Source organism: Physcomitrium patens, chromosome 17, assembly GCF_059467195.1.
Source record: "Physcomitrium patens ecotype Gransden chromosome 17, ASM5946719v1, whole genome shotgun sequence".
In the NCBI taxonomy this organism is placed as follows: Eukaryota; Viridiplantae; Streptophyta; class Bryopsida; order Funariales; family Funariaceae; genus Physcomitrium; species Physcomitrium patens.
The window spans coordinates 4979495-4990781 of NC_143426.1; the positions used below are offsets into that span (position 1 = coordinate 4979495).

Consider the following 11287-nt stretch of genomic DNA (forward strand, 5'->3'; position numbering starts at 1 on the left):
ATTGAGAATGTTTTAAAAAGAGAAAGATAAGAATAGCTAGAAGTAATATGCATACATATATAAATACATATAAACAAGAAAGTGAGTTTATTGATAGGATTATCTCTCTTATACAAAAAAAATGAGAGAAGATAAATAGTTTTTCTCCACTATATTTAAAAAATTGTAGCTACAATAAATAATATAGAGAGTGCTGGCTACATTTAATGGTTTTAACACAAACAATGTGAGTGTGACTTGTGTGAGGTAAGTAGATTATATTTTTTTATTAGAAAAAGAAGATAATTTTTTAAAGAAATTTTAGAATGTTGGATTATTTCTTCTTTGTTTATTGGAGAGTTTAATTGTAGAAGTCATATATTGACCACTTTTAGATCCTTAATTTGTATAAAATATCAAAGAGGATTATTTAAGAATATTAGTTTACATATGTTATTCAAAAAAAGAGGTCCCAAATTATTTTTTGTATTTAATGCTTGTCAACAATATTAACTTGTTTTAGAAGTAAATTTTCTATTTCAATTCTTTACATAAGATTTTATAACAATAATATATATGTATTTTGTATGTGTTTTTTAAGAAATATTTAATAGATATCATTTTAAATTTTTGTATTAAAGTAATTTAAATTTTATAATATTTTAGTTGATTTTTAAAAAGATTACTTGTTAATATATATATATATATATATATATATATATACACACATATATATTACATTTTGGTAACATATCTAAACTATCTCAAATCATTAATATATATATATATATATATATATATATATATATATGTTACTTGTACAGTTTGATGGACAAAATATGCATTGATAAAGTTTACACAAGAGTGTATAAATACGTATTGTAAGGTAAGATTGACAATGGTTTATAAATAATAAAGTTGGTTAATAATTATATAAATTTTTAAAGAAAATTATATTTGTATATATTATCAGATTTTATTTGTATCTAATTTTAAAAATAAAAAATAAAGAAGATGTAAAATATCGATTGCAACCTATACAAAATTAGAAACTAAAAATGGTTTGTTTCTTATTTTTTCTAAGAACTTGTATTACAAAATTATTTTAAAAAATATGACGCATTTCTAAAGTTACTAAAATAAAAAATGTGGATGGCTAAATTTGTGTGTCTTTATTTAGAAAAATGTCATAGTGAAATTATTTAAAATGTAACAGATTATATCAACATGTTGGCAAAAATTTAGAAAAAAAAAAAAAAAAAAAAAAAAATGATATGACATGATAACTGTTATTGAGACAAGTGAGAATTTAGTTGGTGATTGAAGTCTCAAAACAAAAGAGTAGATCTCAAAAAAATAAAATAAAATAAAATAAAATAATGCAACAATGGTAATTTACCAATACTCAATTTTTATTCTAAAAATGATGAATAAAATAAATAAATAAATAAATATATAATATATAGTTAATTTTTAAAAATATTTAATTTTAACATTACGAAACATCCATTCAAGACAAAGATAGGAACAACAATCCCTTCATGCATGAGAATAACGACACCAATATTCAAAAAGTCACGTACTTTGGAAAGGAGAGAACAAAAAAGAAAAAAGACTCGAACCTTAGAAAGATGTGCGCTTGGAAAGAAAAAGCGTGGGTGGGCAACAACAACAATAGAAGAAGGGGCAACGCGAGAGAGAAAGAAAAGACGGACTAACAAACACGATGGGAACAGCACGGGCCGACGCTTCTAAGGGTGACCTGATCCGACCCGACTGGCCCAAGACCCCCCCCCCCCCCCGTGCCCACCGGGCCATCCTTCTTCGTGCGCCATGGTTGCCAGGCTCTCGCAAGCTCTCAACTTACAAAATTAAGAAGAAGAAGAAGACCTATCCAGCGACGTGAACGTTGCTGTCTGTTGATCAACGCCAGGCGACATACTCCCCCCCCCCAACTAGCTCGTCTGGCCGATCCAAACTGCTCTCTAGATTTTTTCCTGTGGAGTTTCGATCGTTTTCCTGTCATCGAAATTAGGGTTTGTTTTTGGGTCTTCTTCATGCATAGAATCTTCACTTGAGAGTGCTCGGTCCGCGTCGCTGTCGTGTATTTATTTTAGAGATTTTTTTGGGTCTGGTTTATAGTCTTCGCAAAATATTGGGTTACGGATGCTACCTCTTCCTGCTGTTTGTCGTGTACAGCAGCATGAAGCGGAGGAAACCTTAATTTCGTTTTGTTATGTTGTTTTGTGTCAATTAGCCTCGAATTGGCGTCCTGTGAGTGGTCACACAGTTGTTCCGCGTGGGTGAAGGCAGTGTGGATGTGGGGTTGCGAGGAGGTGTGAAGTTGATGGTTACTTAGTTGCGGGCAGGCGGGATTTGGATTGGTCTCTCTCTTTTTTTTTTCTTTTTTTTTTTTTTTTCTTTTTTTTTCCCTTTTTTGGTTTTTTAGTTTTTTTGCTTCTACCCCTCGCTAGGTGTGTGCGTGTTCTACATCAAATTTTCCCATGTTGTCGGTGGCGGGAATGGCCAGTCATGGCGAGAGTATGCCCAGTGTTGTTTTAGATAACAAGGACGCAATCCATGTTGCGGAGGCCTTGACGGATGAGCTGCAAGTAGATGATGGCATCAGGCATTATAAAAAAGGCATGTGGACTGTGTCGGAGCTGCTTGTGCTGCAAGCGGTGAGGCGCGAGGATTTTGAGCGACAAGCCAAAGGTGGCAGCAGGGAGAAACACAGGTGAGTCAGCTGGTTACTACTGCAACGCTATCGTCTAGTGCCATGTGAATTACATATTGTTTTCAGTTATATGTATTTTGATCTGCATTTTGCACCCCTCAGAGTTGAGAATGGAATGTGGCGTGAAAGCCCTGAAGTGGCGAGAGAGCATCATAACAGGTCAGCCCATGAGAGATGGAAATGGATGGAGGACCGGTGCTGGATGCAAGGAGTGCAGCGCAGTGCGGGGCAATGTCAAGACAAATGGGAGGGAATTACTGCTGGTTTTAAGAAGGTTAACGATTACGAGAAGCAGCTCACGATTGGTCAACCATCCTACTGGCAATTGGGAAGTGATGATAAAAAGAAGTTACGGCTGCCTCCAAATTTCCACAAGGAGGTGTTCACAGCGCTCCAGGAGTGGTATGTCAAAAGCCGCACCGGGGAGCCGGGTGTTCTATTCGATGCGTTAGCTCCTTCAAGAGGAGTTGGTGAGATTCTGCCCTCCTTCATGGTAGTACCTTTGTGCATGAACCCTTTAAACTGCAGAATGCTATTCAAAGCGTACCTAGCTGTGTTCTTTGGTCCTCAAGTCTTTAGATAGTGGTGTGGTTACGGTAGGTGAGGAAAATCCATCTAATTACAATATGTGCAGATGTGGCCTTGTTGTGCTTATAATACTAAAACATCAACTTGTGGTGCACAGCAAGCAACATGGACTTTTCTGGGTCTGCGGGAGAAAGCGATGAGAATGATGCGGGGCCAATATCCTCCGGAAAGCGGAGACGGTCTGGACCTTCAAAATTTGGCAGTATGGATGGCATTGCTGCTGTGCTAGAACGAAATAACAGGAACATTGTGGATGCTTTGAGGCTGGCCGAAGACAGGAAGGACAATAGACACAAGCAGACCTTACAATTTGAACGGGAGAAGCATAGAGATTTAATTGAGCTTCAGAAGCAGCTGGGAAGTGGCTACATTACCGCTTTGAACCGGATTGGTGATGCTCTGGATAAGTTTGCAATGGCCATGCAAGCATCGAGCCGACACTGACAATTTTGGAATGATTGTCCTTTTGTCTAGCATATCGCTGGGCAAGTTGTGGCACGCGTGCATGTGATACCGATTCTTGTATATTCACAACCTGGCTATGTCCGTGGACGGAACAGAGCTGGTGGTTTAGGGACACCTTCTCCCTCGTAATTCTTGCAACAGCTGGCAGCATTTCTATGATCATGAAGACGGCTGAAGTGCCTGAATGCTGAAGACGTCGCATGCTTCAAACCGAAGTTCCTTGTTAGAACAGGAAGCTTTTTAGACGAACTTCGTTCAAGTTCTGTAAATTTTCTCCACTTCTTGGGGTTGTAATGTTAACGACGCATAGACCTTTTGCGACATTTTCCATTGTTATTTGAATAGACGGAAAAAAAGAAGAAGAGGATATTGTTGACTTTTTGATTCGTCCACTTGCTCATTTGAGTGGTGAATTGCTGTGCAGATGAAGTGACATTGAATGCTTAAAGCGGACGGGCTGGACCTACATTTCGAACTAGCCATGCTCTCACTGAATATTAAACTGCCTACTTGGTTAAGTGATCTGTGAGAGACAAATCTCTGAACAGCAGGGTAATTTCAAACACATGGTCAAATAAATTCTGCGTAACGAACAGGATGTGCTTTTCATGTACGTCTCGAGTTGCAATTAGTGTTAATCTTCAGTTAGGGTACAGAATCGCATCAATTATACTTGACAAGTAAATATTTTTAACATTTAAAAACCGCACTGTAGCTAAGTATCGGATGTGGTAGATTATGCAATGCGACTTCTAGACGATACACATACACATACACTCACATACACACTCACATACCGCATGAGTCACATTTTGAAATTCCCATTTCCAAGTTTTGAAGTTTTATAAAGCATACAACCTTTTTAATCAGAAAAATACGCAGAGATGCAGAAGATGCGGCAACAGCCAAGTATTACGGCTTTGCTTGCAATCACGAAAAGAGCTGATTTATCATTCACGACATATATACATGCTTAGACAGAATTAATTTTGATAAGACGAAGATTGCACAGATGACTGACTTAATCGACACATGAGCCACAGCTGCCAATACCACCTCCACAGTTCATCACTTGTGCCTGTTACTCACATCATCACCACAAATATACTCGGTGAAAAACTTACGATCCAATCCAATTTCATCTTACAACCACACCTTAAATGATTTGACACACAGCTAAATGACAGTCTAGAACATTGCCCATCACTCTGTCGAATATTTCTGACCAAAAAAATGGATATATCTCCACCTGCCTTGGGATGCACGCCCACAAACTTGCATTTAGAATTCTTCGGAAACATTGCTAAGCATCTGCAATAGTCAAAGAAAACCCACAATGGAAGGAACATGTCACATGTCATGAGAATCGTTACCCCAAAGACTAGGTGGCCATGAAATTTGTGTTGTTTGTTTCGTTTTCCTTGCAAAAAAGAGTTGGATTATTGCTGAATTGCAAATTGAATGTTTAAAATTGCAAACTTGTGAATGATTAAAGACTTTGATGATTTATTATGGTTTTGTAAAGTATGGATGATGCTTTGATTTCAACAAAACAATGTGAAATACATAGATTGATAGCAAGAAAGAAAGAAATACTAATATTATTGATATAAAAAGATTTATAATGTAATACTAAATCAATCCACTTATCAAAACCATCATTACACTCCCATCTCTCATCTTTATTCTTAGTTCCATCTCCATTCTCCATGCTTGTTTACTGTTTCAACCTTTTCATCACCGTAGCCCTTCTTTTTTAACTTTATTTTCAATGCTTATTCCTAAGAAGAAAGGGAGAAACATATGTGATTTGTACTAAAATCATATGCAGAATTACTAGTTTATAATGATATCACAAAAATAAACAAGTGTCTTATAACTAAGATAAAATTACTCGTATTTACTTAGTCAAATATATATCAACCTATATTAATTACAATCAATCTTAATCTAACAAATTAAATTCATCTAGAGATGAGGATGATTTATAATGTACACTTGTAGAATGTTAATATTTCAACAACCTCCTTCATTCTTAACATTGTTTGATTCTTCATGCTATAATTTAAAAATCATTATATGATATCTAATGAAGATATAATATAAAACTTTTTGTTGTATGATTTTTTTTCTTCTTATTTGGTGAAGTTATTGTTTGATTTTGAAATATTTTATTTTGTTGAATTTGTATAGTTTTGGCCAAGGAAGCTTGAGTTGTTGATAGTGTGTCATGGACATACACATTACTCTAATAGTTACTTATATGATTAGATAGAAATAGATAAATGTAGATTAATTTCATAATATCTTTTATAGAAGCTTTCTAGAAGCTTCATGGATGCAGTTTTGACTTTATATATATTTGTAGTTGATTAGTAGGTTAAAAACTTAGTCAACAAGTTAACCAGATATCTCACATATTGGTAGCTTGTGGAACGAGCTAATTATGTAGCGCACATATAAATAACTTGCTTTGCAAGTTAAAACATGTGTATAATAAACTTAATAAATGTTAGAGGTCCTATAGAAGATTGTTATATAGCTCTTAGTTAGAGAGTATATATAGAGGCAAGATTGAAGCCTTCTTCACTCTTATCACTGCCTTTCTAGTCTTTAGTCTTGTTTCAAGACTTTTTAGTCTTCTTATCTTTGGCAATAGCTATTTTAGTTCAATATATTATCATCTTTGAATGATTTTTTAATCTTTTCAAGTAACACAAAAGTATATCAAGTTTTCTTTCTTCATGATTTATGTCCTTTACAATTTGATAAGAGTGCTAACTTATTGTTCTTGTCTTGATTTAGAAGTGAGTGGATTATTTTACTTCTATTCTTGCATTTTCAAGGATGCACACTACTCATCTTTAAACAAATAATTTAATTTTCTAATACTATTTTTTTTCTTGAAAAAAGTATATTATTCATCTTTGTGAAAATTTCCATTTGATATTAGAGATTGCAGATTACTCTTCTCTAATTTAACTTTTTGAATTTATTTGAATTGTCTATTGAAGAAAAGATTACAGATGCTACTCTCAATAGAAGTAAAAATAGATTTGTAATTATTGCAGGTCTTCACAAATTTGTTAACACTTTAAGAGTGGAAATCTCATGCATTACTAATCTGAATTATAGAACTGCTATTTCTACATATATGAAAGAAGTCTAGAGTTTATGCTAAAAAATTGTGCAATAGAAGGAAATAAATAGATTAGTTTCACAATCAAATTTAAGAAGTCTTCTTTCTATAAGCTCAAGGGAGATAAACATTAGTATACTTAAGAAGTTTGATGGAATAAGATCAAAATTTCAAAGATTTTTACAATAAGTTAAGCTCTATTTAAGATTGCATCTTTTCTAATACCTCAATGGATTTATTCAAGTAAGATTCATAGGCACACTTCTATTAAGAAGAGCTCTTTCTTGATATGTACCTTTGATGAAAAAAGATTCATGACTACTCTATGATTTGAATTCATTCTTAAAAGAATTTGTGGCTACATTTAAAGAAAGTAATTGAAAAAGGGTAGCAAAGACCAAACTTTTATCGCTACAACAAAGATCACGTTCAACCACTACATATGCTATTAAATTCTAAAATCTTGCTTATAACATGAATTGGAATGATAAAGCCTTTATCAATTAGTTTTGATATAAGTTAAAAATTAATATTAAAGATTTATTGTTGACAATACAAAGAGTAGATTCATTGGAGCAATTTATTATTTAAGCCATTGCATATGACAATTAACTCTTTGAAAGAGGCTATGAACAAAGATTTGGTTGGATAAGTACAAGTTAAGCTATAGCAACACCTTCTAAGTTTTTAAAAGCTTATTTGTTCATGCAAGAGCCTATGCAAATTAATACGGTACGTTTTAAATTTTTTATTAAACGAAAAAAGACTCATCGTTGTCAAAAAGATTTATGCCTATATTGTGGAGAATCCAAGTACAATGCTTAACATTGTCCAAAAAAAAAACACAATTATAAAATAAAGAGCATGGTTACCAAAGAGGACAATGTATTAAAAAATAAGTTTTTTCAGCTACAATAGAGATCATGTGAGTAGAATCTTACATAAAATCTAATAAAGGTTCTATTCTCTTCTAAAATCCTTCATCTTATTTCATAATAGAAGTTTATTTAGGACCAAAAAATCACAAAGTCTTAGCCTTGTTAGATTCAAGAGCCTCAACCTATTTTATAAACAAAGTCTTTGTCAAAAAATAAGAAATATTATTAATTGAGAAAACTAAATTCATATATGTAGAAGTCATAGATGATTGTTTGCTATCTTTTAGAGATGTTACTCATACAATTATTTCTTTAAATATAGAAATTAAAGATCATAATAATATAGTAATATTTAATGTGATAAGATCTTTATTCAATTTGATTATTTAAGGATTATTATGGTTAAAAAAATACAATCTTTAAATAGATTAGATTTCTTGTAATCTTAACTTTTCTTGTACTTTGATCCAAAATTTTATTAATCAAGTAGAAATACATAAGCTTATTACATCCAAATCCTTATTAGTAGGTGCAAAAGGTTTCATTATTGTAACAAAAGAAGGATTATTTTTTCTTATATATGTCACATCTATTTTTGATGGTAGAAAGATAAGTGATATTTTTAGCTAATATTAAGATTTTTAAGATATTTTTGAAAAAAAAAATAGAAATATTCTTCTAAAGCTTGACCTATAATTATTCAATTGATTTACAAGAAAAATCTCAACCATCATTTGGACCAATCTACATCTTATAACAAAATGAGTTGGCTGTAGTAAAAGAGTACATTGATGAAAACTTGGCTAAGAACTTTATATTCTATTTGAAATCTCTATTAAGAGCTCCTATCTTATTTATAAAGGAAAAAAAAAAAAAAAAAAAAAATCTCTATGGATGTGCATATATTATTGAAGAATTAACAAGATCACCATTAAGAATAGATATTCCATACTTATGATTTCAGGACTTTTTAACTAACTCAATTAAGCAAAGATCTATACAAAAATAGATTTATAAAAAGTATAAAATTTAGTCCATATTAAATAAAGAGATGGATAGAAGACTATGTTTTGAACTAAGTATGGATATTTTGAATGTAATATCATGCCTTTTGGACTCACAAATATACCAATTACTTTTTAACATCTCATGAATGACATTTTTTGTAATTTTTTTGATGATTTTATTGTCTATTATTTAGATGATATTTTAATCTACTCGAAGAATACATAAAAATATAAATTTCATGTTTTTCGTGTGTTACAAAAATTTAGAGATGTAAGATTGTATGCCAAGATGAAAAAGTATGTATTCCACACTACTTAAGTTGGCTTCTTAGGATATATCACTTCTAGCAAAAGACTGATGATGGATTTAAAGAAGATCTAGACTATCATGGATTAGAAGATTTCAAAAATATGCAATATTTTTTAAAAATTTTTAATTATTATAAAATCTTCATTAAAAACTATTTTCAAGTTGTGGCTCTTTAGAGACACTTGACATATAAAGACAAACTTAAGTGGAGCAAAGAAGCTGAAGCATTCTTTGAAGCTTTGAAAATAATATTAAATCATAATAATACTAAGCAAGCTTTAATCAATTCAAGAAAATCTTAAAGGAATTACAAAGAAATAATAAGAAATCTTAAAAAAATATTAGAATGATTACAAATATATCTCAAATAAATCTCAATCCAATCATAGTTTAATCCTAGTTAAAATCTTATTGGACTTCAATCAAACTTTAGGCCAAAAACTAACTAAATTTTAAATTCTAAACAAATCCTAATTTCTAAATTAACTCCTAATCAAATCCTAATCATAAATCAAATCCTAATCAAATCTTAAATCCTAAATCAAAACTTAATCAAATCCTAACCCTAAATCAAATCCTAATCAAATTCTAAATCCTAAACCAAATCCTAATCAAATCCTAAACTCTAAATCAAAGCCTAATCAAATCTTAAATCCTAAATCAAATCCTAATAAAATCCTAAATCAAATCCTAATCAAATCCTAATCAAATCCTAAATCCTAAATTAAAACTTAATCAAATCCTAACCCTAAATCAAATCCTAACCAAATTCTAAATCCTAAACCAAACTCTAATAAAATCTTAAATTCTAAACCAAAGCCTAATCAAATTTTAAATCCTAAATTAAATCCTAATCAAATCCTAATCAAACTCTAAATCCTAAACCAAATCCTAACCAATTCCAAGTAATTTCTATAACAGATTTAAACCTCAATAACTAATGAATGAACTATTGATTTTAACTCAAAATTTGCGTGTTTTTTAACAATTTAGTTGATAACAAATAAAAAAAAATGAAAAAGATCAAAATTACTAAATAGACAATAACCTCAAAAAAGTGCTTGGATATTGGTTGGCCTCCTTCTTTGACCTTGATGCCAATCTTTCAGAGCCAATATCTCCCTTTTTCACCATTTGATTGATTTTAAAATTCTTATATATGTAGAAAAACAAGTCTACTATGTTTATATAGAAATTTCTCTCCAATCCAACTAGTACATTGCAAGAAATCTTTAAAATCCTCATTAGACCTAAAATTCTACTTTCTGAGATCTTGACCTATTTAAACCTCAATAACCTTCAATTCAACTATTAGATCAAGCTAAAATTCATAATACATATTAAGCACAACTATAACCATTAATATACAAAATTTTACTAGTAAATCTATTACAAAGCTCTCAAAATTGCTCAGAACGTTAATCCTATTTTATTTAACAAGAATCCAAGTCATCCGAAAGAAACTTAACTTTGTAAAGCCCTTACAAATTCATTACAAATCCAAATCACACAAAACCATGCTTATAAAAATCCTATCTGGTTTGCTATCAATTGCTATTTTTCAATCTGCAAAACAACCTTCAAATCGTCGTTGGCACTCAGTTTTGTGTATCAAGGTTTGTTTTCAATCCAAGTTTGTAACTAGTCCTCTCCGGATATCAGTATCTAGTTTTTTTAAGTAATTTTTACTAAATTTTACTCTTAACTTCTTTTTAAAGATATCTATATCATTTATTTTTCTAATCTACCTTATTTTGTTTTATTTTTGGTCCTACAAAGTAAGTAGAAGCTATTTTTCTTAAAGGGCAGCATTACTACTAAAAGTTTTACTACCTTCTTATCTTTTATCCATATTTTTATATTTTATCTTTTAACTTAGCTGTTTTATAATAAGATCCATATTATTATCTTTCACTATATAGTCATATTACAACATGACAACATTACTATAATTCAAGAACAATACCAACCTCTTCTCAATACATACATTCAAAAGTAGAAGATATGAAAATTGACGTAGTATGTTTCAAATTTCTTACTAAATAAGAAAAGATCCATTGCCATCAAGAAGGATTGTACTTATATTATGAAAAATCTAAGCACACTACTCAATGTTGTCTAGAAAAGTGATGCAATTATAAAATAAAGAGTACAAATATCAAAGAAGAAAATATATTAGAAAAC

At 31.1% G+C, this 11287-nt stretch overlaps 1 protein-coding gene across 4 annotated transcripts; it reads left to right on the forward strand.

Moving 5' to 3' along the window:
* Positions 1-2159: 2159 nt before the first annotated feature.
* LOC112294117 (uncharacterized) lies at positions 2160-4644 on the forward strand. Of its 4 annotated transcripts, none has more exons than XR_016498141.1 (4): positions 2266-2716; positions 2819-3186; positions 3402-4028; positions 4194-4644. XR_016498141.1 is itself a non-coding variant. In XM_024544301.3 (3 exons), exons 1-3 carry the CDS (start codon positions 2484-2486, stop codon positions 3746-3748), a joined length of 891 nt encoding a protein of 296 aa, XP_024400069.1. In that variant the 5' UTR covers positions 2160-2483; the 3' UTR covers positions 3749-4150. The 4 variants fall into 4 exon arrangements, 2 of the variants coding, with proteins under 2 accessions (XP_024400069.1, XP_024400068.1); XR_016498142.1 differs by having other exon boundaries at positions 2341-2716; positions 2876-3186; XM_024544301.3 differs by lacking the exon at positions 4194-4644 and having other exon boundaries at positions 2160-2716; positions 2876-3186; positions 3402-4150.
* Positions 4645-11287: the final 6643 nt, after the last annotated feature.